Raw genomic sequence first — 17,245 nt, 5'->3', positions numbered from 1 at the left:
AAACATTGTAAAAGCAATGTTATTCTGTGCACAAATCTTTCCTTGTGAGTTTCCATTGCTGTCTGGTCTGGGTTATTTGAATAGGCTGGCTGCAGGAACAAAACTGGGTGTGGCCTGAGACAGTTGATCCACATACATGTCACTAAACCTGTGTTACCCTATCTCCTGCTGCAGTCAGAATTCTGCACTCAGCCAGAACTATCAGCTCTACCTCCAAGATGTCTGGGATTGTTAAGAAGGTGGTCCGCAATCGCCTGAAGGCGCAAGGGGTCGGGTCAAACAAGAGGGCAGTGAAGTTCTTAAATCAAGACTACGAGGAGCTGAAGAGGAGCTGTCTGGAGAGTGGGAGGCTTTTTGAAGATGAGTTGTTTGACGCTGAACCATCTTCTCTGGGATTTGAGGAACTTGGACCATATTCTGCTAAAACTAGGGGCGTTACCTGGAAGAGACCGACGGTAAGATTACATGTTTATGTGGTAGTTTATGCGGTCAGTTTATGCAAATAAGATCAAGGTTGGATTTCCTCTACAAGCCTTTCTGGTGTTTGTCCTCTTGAAAGTAAAGATTTATGAATTAATCTGCAGTGTGTATTTCGTAATATAAAGTTACATAGTCACAATTTATTAGTTTATTTAGTTTTCAGTGGGACAGTGCACATTAACAAACTTTACAATAATATAAATGTACCCGAATTAGCCAAAATGCTAGTTTTCTTCGGCAGTCAAATGGAAATAGGCTAACTAAAAGTCATTTCGATAAAATACCTTTAAAGTACAACAAAGTTAACATTCAAATTCACAGTTATATATTTACATAATCAAAAAATGTGTATAAACATATATAAACAATAAATTGTAACTCAGTTTTAAGTCCCAGGTTTACAACTTTAAATAATTATGCTTACTTACTTACTTCATATGCTTACTTACTTAATTTCATTGGTTTGTTTCAACACTATTTCAAGTTGTGTGCAAAACGTTTCCGCCCATTTTAAGCATAAAATAGTCAACCTTTGAACTTTATTTTTTTCACAGGAGATCCATCGCAGACCAAAATTCATTGTTGAAGATGCAACCAGGACTGATATTTGCCAAGGAGCTTTGGGTAAGCCTTTCACAGCGTTGATAAAACAGATACAATCTTTTGTAAATGCTTTGTCACTATAGTAGCTTTTTAGGGCTTTTTAAACTATGTCCTACAAAAATAACAGAGAATCCACTTGTCTGTGTACACCCAGTGTGAGTCAGCTGCATACCAGGAGTCCCACGTCTGCACCACCAAAACCAAGTCTTAAGCAACAGAGACATGCTACCAAAACATGCCTCATATATTCCATTCATTTTCTTGTAACATTCTTCAGTGCAAAACAGAAGTAGAAGGCAAATGAAGTTCCAGCAGAGCCTTAAATCTTAACATTTCTGGTGGGCCAGCTGCTTGTCTCCATAGAGATATTATTGCTTTTGCTAAAATGTTCCACTGGGTCATATTACACCTATCAGTCTCTTATTTATTTCATTATTGTGAGTGTTTTTTACATACTATAAGCAGGCTTGCTTCTCGATAGAACTGACCTGTAACTTGGCCTGGTGTCACCACCTGCTTGTGTCCATAAAGAAAGAAAAGCTTCATGTGATGATGTGAAACACTCTAGGCAAAACAAACACATCTCCATGGACACAAGCAGACGGCATACCCTCCACTAGAACGCTTACGCATGGCACTTTTAAGCCACATAAATAATATAGTAGGTTTATTAGTAGCATATATCAGGTTAAGCTTTTGTGGACTGTTCAGGTATTCCTTTCAGATAAATTGTGCCTCTTCCATAGAGTTATATTGGCCCATGTTCTCCAGCTGAGATTTAAGCACAAGCTAATTTATCCTGAATGCAACCTGAGGGAGCCAATGTAAACAAGTGCTCTGATCCATGGGGATATTCTTGTTTAGGTGACTGCTGGCTCCTGGCGGCTATTGCCTCTCTGACTCTGAACAAAGAGGTGCTTCACAGAGTTGTCCCACACAACCAGTGCTTTGATGACGACTATGCTGGCATCTTTCACTTTCAGGTGCAGTCACTCTTCTGAAGCAATGAATTCAATTTAAATCATGATTACAATACAATACAATTACATGGTTTTGTTAATTAACAAAAAAATGTCCAAAGTATATTTGTTCTGAATGAAAAGGAAGCTTGTTCCTGCCCCATAAACCTGGGTAAAGAGGGACTGTGGCTTTTAAACATTAATTATAAATGCTGATATGTATTTTGAAAAGTATGTTTTAAAGTGTCATCCCACTTCTGAAAACTGTCAGAAAATAATGCAAAAAATCTGGTCTATTTACAACTTAGTTTTCTGTTGACTAGATAATAATGTGTGTGTATTTCCAGTTCTGGCAGTTCGGTCAGTGGGTGGAAGTGGTGGTGGATGATCGTTTACCCACAAAGGATGGTGAGCTGCTGTTTGTTCACTCTGAAGAGGGCTCTGAGTTTTGGAGCGCGCTACTGGAGAAGGCCTACGCCAAGTAAGAATTACAAATCAGTCAATCAGTCAATAATAACAACCAATCTCATATGAACAACTGTATCTAACTAACTGACCAAGCATTATCAGAGCCAGAAGAAAATTAAATTGTGGATGTCTTTATGGCTTTTATGAATGTATTTCCCTTAAAATCATAAACCAAAATCTGCAGATCTGCACCATCAGCCCTTCTAACTCACTAACCCAATCACTCACGCACACACCACATGGATACTAGGCAATGTGAGTTAAGTCTCTTTCCTTAGGACAGAACAGTTTGCACTAAAGCCACTGCTACCTCACTAAAAACCTCGTATTCCCAGCAGTCCACCATCCCAGTATTAACCAAGCTTAATTTCTGAGATCAGATGTGATTGTGCATTCTCAAGATATGGCATCTAAATTTAAAATGGGGCAGGTTTTAAAGATTCCTTCACTATTTCAATTAAACATGAGACACATGACTAGCAGTGGGAATGCATTTTTTAACTTCTTTAAAATCCAAAAAACAATTTATTTAAAAAAAAAAAACTAACAAAAAAACTTTTATTAACTAAAAACTAAGAAGAGAATGGTGCAATGTTATATCTGAAACGGCACAATTTGACTTGGTAAATATGTCCATATAACCCTTATGCTGTCTAATTTTCAGGTTGAATGGATGCTACGAGGCCCTCTCTGGAGGCAGCACAACTGAAGGTTTTGAGGACTTCACTGGAGGCATCGCTGAAAATCATGACCTCAACCGGCCCCATCCTCACCTGTTCAAAATAATCCAGAAGGCGCTGGAGAGAGGCTCTCTTCTCGGCTGCTCCATTGATGTGAGTTGTGTGAGATGGGAGTACATTTTCTTTCCTATTATCACATTGTTTTTAATAATAATTTTTTTATATCTTATTTGTCCAGATTACAAGCATGAATGACCAAGAAGCCGTAACATCTCGCAAACTGGTGAAAGGCCATGCATATTCAGTGACAGGAGCAGATGAGGTGAGATAAAGTCTTACAGAAAAAAATATTTCTTAACATATGACACCAAGTGTACATAAAATGTAACCATTTTATCCATGGAGATGTTACTGCTTTCTCTGTAATATTCCACAATATGACATTATCTTATCAATATATACTTATCTAGCTTGGATCTTTTAAGCATTTTAGTTTTCAACACAATTTGCTCATGTTTTTATTTAATTTCATTTATAAAATAAATTAAAAAAAAACTTCAACAGTGTCATAAAATTAAACATACAAGAAATTTATTAAAAAGGAACAGAAAGAATTGTAATCGTCTGTCCCCTTTTCCAGACAATAGTTTAAGAGTGATAGTTACTTTAAAACATTTGAATACATTTCATTTAAATCACAAACATGAATTCATTTTTATTTTGTTGCAGGTGGAGTACAGAGGTGACACTGTGCAGCTTATCCGCGTTAGAAACCCGTGGGGACAAGTCGAGTGGAACGGAGCATGGAGTGACTCGTAAGTGGTGACAACAAAGACTTAAACTGAGATTAATTCAAAGATAACAGTTATAGGGATACATATGAGTCAGTCGGTGCCAAATAATGATTAGAGGCAGTCCCAAAGACATTAAACACTTAAAGTACAACTCGAACCGGCCGGTCAAAGGGCAAACCCTCAGAGTCTACATCACAAATTTTTAATATCTTCAGAATTAAGCATGACTTTTAAAATAGTAAGCTTCCTTGTATTGTATTTGTTTGTATGCCAAGCCCATATAGATGCAATCTTATGTAACATCAGGCTAAACTGGTATGTTCTTTGTATGACTGTGTGTTCTTGTCATACCAGTGCACCACACCCACCGTAAATATTGTATTAAAATTACCAAGTGGAGATTTTAAATTATGGGCATCTCCCTGCTCCTGTTAACTGTCAATTTTTTCAATCTATTTATACATTTTTCTCACTTTGATCATAATTTAACATTGCAACATTTATAATTTATACTTTGCAGATCTTATGAGTGGAGAAGTGTGAGTGATGATGACAGAGAGAGACTGACTAATCGGAAAGAAGATGGAGAATTCTGGTGACACTCAAACTTAAAAATTAACATTGACAAAAATTGAATTAATTAATAAAAATATTTTTTTCTTGTAGGATGTCATTTTCTGACTTTTTGCGCCAGTACTCCCGTGTGGAGATCTGTAACCTCACTCCGGATGCCTTGACCAATGACGAGTACAAGAAGTGGGCGGAGTCTAACTTTGAAGAGACCTGGAGGAGAGGCGTGTCTGCGGGCGGGTGCAGGAACTACCCAGGTGCCAAACTCTTTCAGTTATTTTACAATGCATTTGAATTAGTCATTGAGGTCACTATTCATATGTGCCTTTTCTGCTCATAATCCTTTGATCGTCTCACATACTGTATTGTTGCTGTAAGGTTTTTAGTAGAATAATGTAACTGCACTTTGCTGTGCAATGTGTACCTTAATATTTTGTCTTTTTTTTTTCTTTCCCCCATTTACAAAATGTTCTTATCGAAACATGCACAGGTGTGTACGGTCATAAAGAAATCAGATGTAACTGTTTACATGCATACATTACATACTATTTACATTTCAATAATCTGATAACTCAGATATCAGAAAAATCTGATAATAATCACATTTTTGGTGTGCATGTAAACAGAAATATTATTATTCTTCACAGACACTTTCTGGATGAACCCTCAGTTTGTCATAAAGGTGGACGACGTGGACGATGACCCTACCGATGGTGATGTGTGCACTTTCATCGTGGGCCTGATGCAGAAAAACAAGCGGAAAATGAGGAAAATGGGAGAAGACCTGGAGACCATCGGATTTGCTATCTACGAAGTATAATGAGCTGCATTGAAAATAAAGTTATTGGTTTTATATCAACTTACCTTTTTCTCCTTTGTGTTTATAGCTTCCAAAAGAGGTAATAGAGGTCTACTACCGACAGCTCATGTGAATAGTTAGGAAGGAGAGCTCAAAAACTACAACTGCCAAGACAATGCTGAGTCTACAACGAATACCACAAATATCTGCTGATGCAAATGCTATGAGTTTCACAAGTGCTCAACTACTACAGATAAAAGCATATTTGTTTTGCCTATGTTTTTCAATTACTTTCTGCTAATCCACAAATATTAAGTCTACTTACTTGCACTTATATTGACACTTAAGAATTTCTTTGCTTTAAAACTTTCCTAAATTTTTTACAATGTCTCGTATGTCTTGCTATTCTCTCCTTAAGCTTCTGTGTGATGAGAAAATAGGACAGTTGCCTTAACAATCACAAATTCTGCACTATATATTACATGTTTGGTCTGGTCAAAAGTCTGCAAAATGGCATACATAATGAGTTATATACTGTAACTGACACTATTATTATATTATATTACTATTTGATTCTGTTTGGTTTCTAATGGTATTATGTGTGATGATTTTCAGTTTTCAGGTCAAACACAAGTTCATTTGAAGAAGCAGTTTTTCTTGTATAATGCTTCGGCGGCTCGCTCTGAGACCTTCATAAACCTGAGAGAGCTGTCCAACCGGATCACCTTGCCCCCGGGCGAGTACCTCATTGTGCCCTCGACCTTTGAACCCAACAAGAACGGAGACTTTTATCTACGTGTGTTCTCTGAGAAGCCAGCAGATTTTCAGTATGTTCACAAACCACTGAAAATTATGCCTTTACAGGTCACACTGTAACTTTTCTGGTAGAGGGTACACCACCTGCTTGCCTCTTTTATCTTCAAGTATGGAGATGTACTAGTTTAATGCAGTACTGTGGAACATTCCAGGCAGACTGTAACATCACCATTGAGATGAGCAGGTGGCAGACCATCCACAAGAAAATACCTTTAAAATTGTGTGCATTATAATATACACAATGACCCATAATGTTGGAATACTGTTGTTATAGATTTTTTCTTTTTATTTCCAATTGGTTATGACTTTTAATTTGTTAGATTAGTTAACCAGGAAACCAATTCATGCTTGTGACAGTTAGCTCACTCTCAGATGTAAAAAATTTTATACAACAACAAAATATTTCAACTTTACGGGCAAGATGTATCAGTCATTTACATATCATGTTAATGCTCATGTTAATCACATGAATTATGTTTTTGCTTTCAGAGAGATTGATGATCCCGTGGATTGTAACATTGAGCCAGTAAATCATTTCACTTTTGAACTCTTATTTGAAAGTAAATTTTAAGTTTGTGCAATAACTATATTTTGGTCTGCAGATTGACATTGATGAAGATGATATCTCAAGTCAATTCAAGGGTCTGTTTCAAAGACTCGCTGGACAGGTAAGCAACTCCATGAAAGGACACTTTGTTGTTAGATTAGATATTTACTGTCAGGATACTCAAACTTTTGCCAACAAGGAAAACTGCATATTCAAGATTTTTTAGACAATAGAATGTAATTTTCAACTTTAAAAAATTAATAATAAAAATTTTATCTTCTGGTACTATCAGTAAAAAACTGACCAAGTAGTTTTAGAACCTAGGACCTTCTGGTACTATCAGTACCAGAAGGTCCTAGGTTCTAAAACTACTTGGTCAGTTTTTTTGTTTTTTTTTCTGGGTGTTGATAATTTTGACAATCCTAAATTAAAGCTACCCTCCATAGATAGACTAGCCAACCCACCTCTGTTGCAATTTCGCATATTGAAAATGATGGTATCTACATCTACTTGCTGTCTGATAGTGTGCCAGTTTTGGCTTGACATAAAAAGACCAGACAGCCCAGGTGAGCCAGGCCAGGTGAGCAGAAAGTTGAGCAGGGTTCACAGTTGCCATCTGCTGGTTAAAAAAAATAAATAATAGATGATAGCTTTAAACGAGTCAATTTTTACATAGCCTACTTCTCATGCATCAACATACTTGAACAGATTTAGTACACCACTCACAATTACGCCTATTTTTTGTTTTTCAGGATTTTGAAATCAGTGTTTACGAGCTGCAGAAGATCCTTAACACTGTCATCTCTAAAAAGAAGCAACGTAAGAACTCTAAAAGTCTATTTTATATGTAATATTCATAATGCCACACTTGTTTGTTTTTTTAATTTAATTGACATTTGTTTATATCCAGAGAATAGGATCATATTTGAAGGCTTCTGTCTGTCAACTTGTCACAACATGGTCAACCTGTTGGACGTATCCTTTTTTCACCTTATTCAGGAAGTTGCTTCATTATTCGAGTTGTATTATTTTGTATGGAGCTGCCAATCTTTACAGCAAATGAGTTCAATACAGACTTTAAAGCCATTTTAAAGCCTTCTGTGGAATCTGTGCAGTGTTTTCTTGTTGGTGCACATGAAAAATTAACATTGTATGCAAATAAACCGTCTTTATGTCATATTTAAGCTGCAAAACTTTTCACAAATTCTCCACTGATATGAATGGGATCCCTGTTTAATCAGAAGTGCCACCACAAAAAAAAGCTCAGTTTAGTAGTGTTTAGAGACAAAAGTGGGCAAGGCGGACAAAGGTGGATACATTTTTCTGCTTAATTGTATGTATCTCTATTAATTTAAATAATTATGTGAGGAATCCTTGACTTTTCAAAGAAAGATGGGAGCGGTAAATTGGGAATGGTCGAATTCAAGATCTTGTGGACAAAAATAGAGAAGTACCTGGTGAGTTCATTTCAAAATATTAACACATTAAATCACTGGATTACCTGGATTTGACATGTTTCACAGTATTTTTAACTGTTTTCACGACATTTTTGATTTTATGTTTAGCCAAAAATATTTGTGAATGGAAGAAAACTTTAATCACTGGAAGATAATTTATTTTCTCATAAAATTTTTACTAGGAACATAGGAACATAATTTACTGTACACTGACACAGCAACACCTCATCTACAGTTAACTGACAAATAATTTAGGTTGAAATATACTAAGCATTAATTCTAAATATAAATGTAGCCTACCATGCAACTTTTCAGAGGGGGGGTCTGCTGCCTGCTTCTATATGGAGATGTTATTACTCTGCCTGGAATGTTCCACAGTATGGCATTTAATTTAGCATTTATAAAATTACAAGTATTTTTATTGCTCCAAAATACCTTTAAAAACTTGCATTCTCGGTGTGAGTGGGGGCATCAACTCCATGGAGATACATTAATTTGCCATACTGCTGAACATAACAAGCAAAGAAATAACATCTCTATGAAGACAAAAAAATGGCAGACATTCTAACAGAAAAGTTATAGCGCATCTTTTATTTAATTTTATACTATCAAGAACAATTATTCAGCAGAGCACATATTATGTACATATGAATGACCTCTTTCTTCAGGCTTTGTACAAGGAGCACGACACAGACGACAGTGGATGCATGAGCAGTAGTGAGATGAGGTTGGCCGTGGAGCAAGCAGGTTAGATCCTAAGTTTGTTTGTTTATTTTACTTCAACACATTGGCAAGTAGAGACGTATAACAAGGATTTTTGAAATCAGATCGAGATCTAATTATTTAAACTCATCAGTCATATGCTTGGAAGATTTGGAGGAGTCAGGTTGGCTAATTCTTGTTTTAAATAGAATTCTTTTATGTTGATGAACCTCTATATTAAATGTCATAATATATTTAGAACAAGATAAATATTATATATAATATTGAACTGAAATACAGAATCAATCAACATGAGCAATTTCTGATACATTTCTGACAAACCCATTTTTTTTACATCTGCTTGAATACAAATGAAAAAAGGAAAAAAAAAGCTAAAATAATAATGTCAAACAATACCATTATTCAATCAGTAATAAAAGTAATCCTCAAATGTATGCCACCATTTAGGCCTCCATGGAGATGTTATTGCTTTTGCTGGGATGTTCCACAATATGGCATTACATTATATTTCTTGCATTAGAATAATATGCCTTCTTGTTGTGAGTGGAGTCACCTCAATGACATGTCGAATTCTTGAACATCTCTGGCAAACCAATAACACATGAGACGACCAGGTGTCAGAACCTCCACCAAAAAAGTGACATAGAACATCTTTAACCAGGACTAAACCAGGCCCAAATAAAAACAAGACTATAGTACAAATACTTGAATGGCATAAGAGTATGATTATAATAAATTCTTTGCAGGTTTCCGTCTGAACAATCCTTTGCACCAGGTCATTGTGGCCCGCTACAGTGAACCCAGCCTCACCATCGACTTTGATAACTTCGTCAGCTGTCTTATTCGCTTGGAGTCTCTTTTCAGTAAGATTTCACATTAATTTAACTACATACTGTAAACAAACAGACCCATGTTTCTACAGTTTGATTCACCGTGGAATACAGGATCCACTATTCCAGTATCAAATGCATGTATATTTTTAAGCAAATATCCAAAAGGAAAGATCACAAACATTAAATCTGATCCACTATGTCATTCTACACCCATCCAACAACGCCAAAACTCTGCATTTTGGGAGCTTTATTTGTCCCCTCTTATATGTGCAATAGACTTACTAGTACAAAATGTTATGTTATCTGAAACCCAGCAATATAAACCCAAATTTTCTTCATTGCCACAGAAACCTTCAAGACTCTGGACAAAGACGACTCTGGAACAATCGAATTAAATATGAGAGACGTAAGTCATCCACTCATTTATTTATATTGAGAGTGTAAGATCAAGTGACATTTTGGTCAATATAGAATTAGACAGTCTCAGTAGCATGATTTCTTCGATATCTCGTTTTTGATCATTCAAGAGATACAATATTTTAACTTGCTAATTGCTATGGCAATGACCATAATTTTTCATCACTTTAAAACCCAGGGATATGAGATAAATATTGCACTGTACTATAAAAAATGTATATATATATTATTATTGAATATATTAGTTACAGATAAATTAGACATAGCAAAACAAAGTGTAATCTCTTCTCAAAATGCTTTTAACAAATAACTTGATAGTTTTTTGTTTGTAACATATTTTACAGTTAAACAGCAGTATATTATTACTTTAAATCTTTTATAATGGTAAATGTGTGTGAAAGTTACATTTTAAAATTCTAATTTGTATGGAAAGTCAGTTTAACATATAAAACTTTTCACCTTTAATAACTATGGTCTTTGTATTTGACAGTGGTTGACCCTGACCATCCTTTAGAGGATCCACACCTCAATGTGCCATTTTTACTTCAGATACAAGAAATGGTTTTCCTCAGTTGTTGGCGTGCTTTAACTTAAATGAATGAATGATTCTACGTTGTTGTTGAGAATCCATCCAGGACCAAATGATTCTAGACATAGATTGTAGATTATATATTATAGATTGTTTAACAAAATATTATAGTTAAGGATATTTTGCATTGTTGATGGTGTCTTGTCATGGTGCTGATTCATTAAAATGAAAAGGAAGCTATGGAACTTCTTTGTGGTTTATTTATTTAAATGGATTTATTTTGCATAAATAAATATTTTGCACATTTTGTTCAGTTTTATAGCCCCTAGTCCAAAAAGTAACTCTAAATGTAGAAAAAGTTACACATTGCAACTTTTAATAATTATTTGTGTTGCTCCCTATAAATGTTCTTCCCTATAAATGTTCTTTTCTATAAGCCAATGCAACATAATAAGACAAACTTTGGTGTGTCACAAAAGTTTAATTTAATGTCATATCATATTACAGACTGTATCAAGTGGTGGTTAATGTAGTTTTAAAATAATACAGCCTGTAGTTAACAGGGATGCACCAATATGATATTGGTATCTGATATCTGTGCCTATATAGAATATTTTGACGGTTCGGATATCGGTTCTGAGATATCTGTACGAACTGGTATAGATGATTTACCATTTTTAAGCAGTTCTGTAATTACTTTATATGATAAATAAATTACAAAACATTTCGATAATTGTTTCCCATACACATAATAATAATTTCAGTCTCTGCCCTGGTATCGGCTAATATTGGGTATCAGCAGGTACTTAAAGCCATAGTATCGACATTGATATCTGAACATAAAAAGCTGTATTGATGCAATTAATCTGCATAGCCTAAATAGTCCATGAGCCTAATTGGTAGCATCCAGTTTAGTTCCTTCTTTTAACCACCAGAGTGTGCGATTTCACCCTGTGCTGTCAAAACCTGATGTGATGTGGCCAAACCGTGCAGTTTTCAGCAGTTCAGCCTCCACTTCCTGCCCAGTGTCTCATGGCTTGTTTCCTCTTGCTCCTATAAAAGGTTTGCCTGCTTCTATAGCTCCCATATGTCACACAGGGCCAATCTATGATGGACCACCCACACAGGCCTACTTTCTGCTCAACTAAACTTTATTTATCTTAATTGTCATAGCAGCAATTCAGTGCTATACAATCAAGTCAGCATAAAAATGAAGACATTTGGATGTATAACAAAGTTTTCAGTGTTAAGTTAAAGGAACATGCTATGGTCATGTGTTGAAGTGCTGTGTTGGCATTCAAACCCCAGTGAGCCTAGTTAGTCCGGATATAGGGAGGAGCTTTGACTGCCTGAAGCCACACTCTAAACAAGCTGTGTCAAGACTGCAGAGCTCCTGCTTACGTCACAGTGAGAGACACATGTGTTGAGGATAATACCCATATAAAGCAGTTTGATTACCTGTCATGGCAGCATCACCTTGTATAGTAAATTCATTAAACCCACAATAATATAACGTGGAATGGTTCAATTAGGTTTACTTATGTTTTAATAAACAATATTACACTACTTTGCTGCTATAGTTATAGCAAAACAATTTACTAATACAGAAGCTGAAGATGTATTTTCATTTCATGGATGTGCCATATATTCATGGTTCTCAGGGTGAGGAAAAATGAGGACTGTTGCCATAGCAGTTAACAAGTCAAAACAACACAAGTCTTTTGAATGGTCACATGGAGCACATATAAACAGGAAGCTATAAAACCCATGAATATCTTTATTGGTGTCATGTTGTTGTTTGAGTTATTATCATTATTACTCAACTCAGTAGTGGGGAGTAACTTGTAGTCACAGCTTCTCTGAGACAGATTAACATAAATGTGATTGTCACTTCGTATTGAAACAGCCCCTCCAAACAACATCCATCACAGACAGAAATTCATACAGTCAAAGTGGATGAAGATGAGGAAAGAAAATATATACATCTTCTGGAAAAATATTTTTGAATGAAATGTTGAATAGGTCTACATTTTTACTGTGCTCTCTCTATATATATATATATATTTGTTGTTTTTTTTAAGCATATTCAAAGATAAAAAAACATGCTTCTGGCCATATATGAATAATGTATTGTTTCCCTTTTCCTTGTTTTAATTCTAAAGGGGATGTTACGTAATGATGGACATGCTAAGACACGGTAAGGTACTAGATGTGTTGGTGTATACAGGCATGGACTTAAGAGCTGAAACAATGTAAAAATTCAATTCGTTAATCAATATAGTCTGTTGTGTTTCTGACAACTGTAGCTTATATGATTGAAACTGACAGAAAAACATAGACAGAGTATGCAAATGAGCAGGGCCCCACCAGCAACAGGGGAACCCCAGTGGTGAACTCATTGCTATGAGCTATAAAAAAAATGATCACTTTAAAGCGGCAATAAGTAGGGCATCGTCACATTTTTATTTTACTCTAGTTTAAACAGTGTTGTGTAGTTTCGTGAATGTTTGTGAAATAGATTGTTACATGGATGAGAATGAGAAAAGTCATAAGCATTCTAGCAATCTTACAGCCCTCAAGAAGCTAGAAATACATGGGTCTGTATATCCACTACACATAAATCACTAGCAGCCAAAACACATGTAACATTTTATTTGCATTTAGAAGGAAGGATAGATTAAATTGTCTATAGAGATCCCTATATGGACTTGCACCCTTGATCAAATATTAAGGTAATATGGGTGGGCTATGTTTTGTAGTTTTGGAACTTTTAGCACTGGAAACACCCTGGAAGAAAAGTCAGGGCAAGGCCATTAACCAGAAATCAGTGTATTTGAAGTGTAGGCTGCTGTATTATATCCATATAGGTATAGTTCCGGGTAAGATCATTTCCCGTTTTTGGCACGAGTGATACCAAGCTTATTTCTCTTGTTTCCCTTAATTACAACAGATAGAAGAGTTTAATAACCATTTCATACCTGTGTTCATGGGTCTACACCTATTGCCATATAAGGAACATGTGAGGAGTATCGACAGGGACAGGTTTAGTGTCCATATATGGATGGAATTTTCTGTTCCCGCCCATGTCTGCAGCTCACCTGAAAGCTACGCAAAATAGACAATATTGTCATTCTCTGTCTGGTTTTGATGAGATGCGACGTGCAAATGCCACTCTTAGCGTATGTGTGAATGAACATCTGGATTTGGATCATGGCATTCAAATCAGCGTGAGAGTTTACATGCAAATGCTGAGGTTGGAGCTGAAACTGTCGCACCTCACCTGGCTGGGACGATGGAGGAGGAGGCAGGCGGTGAGAGCTGGGAGAGCGTTGACTGGGTGTGGAGGTGTGCGCTTTTGTGGACCCTCCCTCCTCACTGAGTCAACCTGCAGCACTTCCCTATAACTACTTCCACTGCGTCTCAGGTCTTGACACCGGTCGGTCTCCTCAGCGCTCACTCTTCTTACACAACTCTCCAAAGATGGTAAGTGGCTTGTTTTGTGGCTCCAAAAGTACTCACGTTGTCTTTACGCACACCTGTTTGATCAGACTTCGCGTTATATCCTCATGTTTAGTGGAGAAAATTGATGGCGCCAATGGAAAAAGGTGCTTGGGTGACGGGCAGTGCGCGCCGAGTTTCACGTTTCTGTCAGCTATTCATTTTGCGCCAGGTGATCGCATTTAGGGACGTGGTATTAGCGCAGGCTCGTTGCTGGTTTGAGGTGTGGTTTGTATCCAAAATGGAGGGAGCTTTGTTCGCCTTCTTACAGCAAACTTGATAGAATCCCTCGGGGCGGTCTTTCTTGTACGAACTTGTTCTACAATGACTGGAATGTGATAGCCAAGACCTTGGGATTCACAAACTTGGGCTTAAGTGTTTAAATGGTTGGAAGCTAGGTGTGATCATTTAGATTAGGAAAAAAAAAAAAAGACCAGAACAAAAATTCTGTCACTTCTGTCATTATAGTTTTGATATACTTTCTGTTTCAAGCATGTTTACAGCTTTTTACCAGCACCTATGAAAACTCATGAATGCCATTGATTTTATTTTGGTTATTTGGTTATTTTTATCATATGGACTTGTTGTTGTTTGACTCTGACAACATTTGAGTACTTCTGCTGCACTAGTGGGAAACATTTTAATTAATTTCCCTTTTATGTGATTTGCCTACAATAACATCTGTACTTTGGAGATAACAAGGCCAAGATATCCTTCTGAGAAAGATTAGTTATTTCTTCATGTACATTTTAATGATCTTTTCTTTTTCTGTTGTTTCCTTATCTTGTAGTGGAAAAGTCCTTAGAAATGGAATTTGTAGTCTAGTCTATTTAATTTGATTTAGAAATTTTGAATAATTAAAAAGCCTGTATTTGAAATGATATTTAACCAATATTGAAGATATACGCTCTGATATTTTGTGTTTTAGATGAATAAGGACTTCTAGTGCGTGAGAAGCTCAAATTAGGATTGTCAAATTGTTGGTGGGTGGATGCCTGCTACTAGGTCTGTGTAGGTTACTAGAAGTGTGTTATTGGGCAAGATACTTCACTCTACGGCCTGTGAGAATGTGTTAAGAGTTATTGGTGAGCTTCAAAGAGGTTCATTTTGGTCTTCTAATATTATTTCCAAATAAAGGTTGTTTTTAACCAGTGTGTTTCTTCCCTCTGAAGAATGATGCAGAAGGCCAAAACAAAACAACCTTTGGGGAAAAGTTATTGGTGGGGTTAGTGGGGCAGTTGATGTAGAATTGTTGCCAAATCTCTGGGAATCTGCCCCAGGGCACTTTCGGTACAGAAGTGGCCCGTCATCTCCGGGCTGTGACAAAAATAGAAATGGTTCCACCCAACATAAAGTAGTTCCAACAGAAAATTTCTGAAGCTAAATATTGTACTTCAAATATGTTCTTGTGACTGACTTGTTAGCTTAAATGATGCTGAGTTGCCCTTTTATGATTTGAACAGGCATCTGGAGTTAAAGTGGCAGATGGTGTAAAGGATGTCCTCACCACAATGAAATTAAACAGGAATGCAGATGATGCAAGTGATCGCATCAGAGTGGTCGAGCTCGGCCTGAATGATGCGAAGACTGAGATCGAAGTCAAACAAGTCGTCATGGAGAAGGATTTTCAGAGACTGGGCAATGTGTTTAAGTACATTCAGAGTCTAATGGGAGAGAAGGAGTGCAAATACATCATATATGACTGCCATTATGAAACCCCTCAGACCAAAAAGGAAGATCTGATCTTTATTATGTGGTAAGTTTTTGTCATTTTAATGTCAACATTACTATGCTACTGGACCTATGTTTTTATGTAACTTGTATGTGTGAATGTTTTCAGGATTTGCGACTGTGCCTCCCCCAAACACAGAATGGTATACTCAAGCTCCAAGAGTGCTCTAAAAACGATTTTAGGTGAGTTGTTTGTTTGGGTTTGAGAAACCTCTTATTTCCTAAAAAATAAGAATAATGTAACCATGTAATGTTGTCTTCTGCAGACGTCAAGTACCAGTTTGAGATGCATGGGAGAGACGAGATTACCTGCTCATCATTTTGCAGTAAAATAAAGGACAAGATAGTGAGGTTGGAGGGCGAGGATGTAGATGCATTGTAAAAGAACAGATGTTGAGGAGCAGATCTTCCAGGACATTTAAGGGTTTTTGAAGAGGAGACTTGTCTCAAGATTAAAAAAAAAATATATGTCAAATGTTGTAATTTTACATGATGTTAATTATTTCTACATGTATTATGAGCATACATGGGACGCCATTTGTCTTTACTTGGGAGTTGTATTCATTCTTTCTGTAGTGCAACTAAAACTTCTCAATATTGCTGGACTTTTATGTGTCATCTGGAAGACCAGATACAGCTTTCAATAAAAAACTATAAAATACATTTACTCATGTTGTGCAGTTATGTCACTTTTCAAAACCAATGCTGAACTTTTAAATACCAAAAAACAAACTGACTTTAAAAAAAAAAAGTCGGAGAAATGATCAGAAGTTTCAGTAAAAAATTTTTTTAAGATGTTTAAATATCCAACTTTCCTGCTCAAATCTTCTAGACTTTGACAAACTATTGATCCGTAAGGGGAATTACTTTAAGACGGGAGCTCACACATCACAATATATATAATAACAAAGTGTTTATAAATTCAAAATAAATGGCAAGAGACTGATGTTAAATGAGTCATAATTATACATATGTACAAATAAAAACAAAATAAATATAGTAATACAAAATATAAATCTGCTATACACAAGAGATGGGTATGGAGTACCACACATCCACACACTAATTTCATTTTTCTCATGTTTGTTTTGTTAAATATCAGATTTTGTTTTGTCCTTTCAGTTATAAAGTAGATGGCACGTTCCAACAGATACTCTTTAAGTTACTCTTAAGTATTTTCCCCAAATACGTTTTTTTAAACTTTTACTTGTGTAATTACTTGGACCACTACTTTGTACCTCCACTTGAGTAATATTATTTTGAAGTAACGTTATTCTTACTTGAGTAAAATGTTTGGCTACTCTACCCACCTCAGCCAGGTTTTTGATTTATTGTGTTCAT

At 36.1% G+C, this 17,245-nt stretch overlaps 2 protein-coding genes across 2 annotated transcripts; both read left to right on the top strand.

Annotated features, from left to right (window-relative positions):
* The first annotated feature begins 128 nt into the window (after positions 1–128).
* On the top strand, positions 129–10,920 carry LOC110156974 (calpain-2 catalytic subunit-like). Its single transcript, XM_020921207.2, has 21 exons — positions 129–455; positions 1,035–1,104; positions 1,948–2,066; positions 2,390–2,523; positions 3,175–3,343; positions 3,429–3,512; positions 3,920–4,005; positions 4,505–4,579; positions 4,651–4,811; positions 5,202–5,368; positions 5,442–5,453; positions 5,969–6,180; positions 6,659–6,695; positions 6,772–6,837; positions 7,469–7,535; positions 7,627–7,691; positions 8,105–8,173; positions 8,842–8,920; positions 9,643–9,759; positions 10,077–10,135; positions 10,637–10,920. Exons 1-21 carry the CDS (start codon positions 219–221, stop codon positions 10,658–10,660), a joined length of 2,109 nt encoding a protein of 702 aa, XP_020776866.1. The 5' UTR covers positions 129–218; the 3' UTR covers positions 10,661–10,920.
* Positions 10,921–14,001: 3,081 nt separating this feature from the next.
* cfl1l (cofilin 1 (non-muscle), like) lies at positions 14,002–16,567 on the top strand. The gene is made up of 4 exons (XM_020921362.2): positions 14,002–14,158; positions 15,637–15,929; positions 16,014–16,087; positions 16,171–16,567. The coding sequence occupies exons 1-4, from the start codon at positions 14,156–14,158 to the stop codon at positions 16,284–16,286; spliced, it is 486 nt and encodes a 161-aa protein (XP_020777021.1). The 5' UTR covers positions 14,002–14,155; the 3' UTR covers positions 16,287–16,567.
* Positions 16,568–17,245: the final 678 nt, after the last annotated feature.

Source organism: Boleophthalmus pectinirostris, unplaced genomic scaffold (genome assembly GCF_026225935.1).
Source record: "Boleophthalmus pectinirostris isolate CB_2022bp ecotype Guang Dong unplaced genomic scaffold, ASM2622593v1 HiC_scaffold_5, whole genome shotgun sequence".
Taxonomy (NCBI): domain Eukaryota; kingdom Metazoa; phylum Chordata; class Actinopteri; order Gobiiformes; family Gobiidae; genus Boleophthalmus; species Boleophthalmus pectinirostris.
This window is presented reverse-complemented; position numbering and strand designations above follow the sequence as displayed.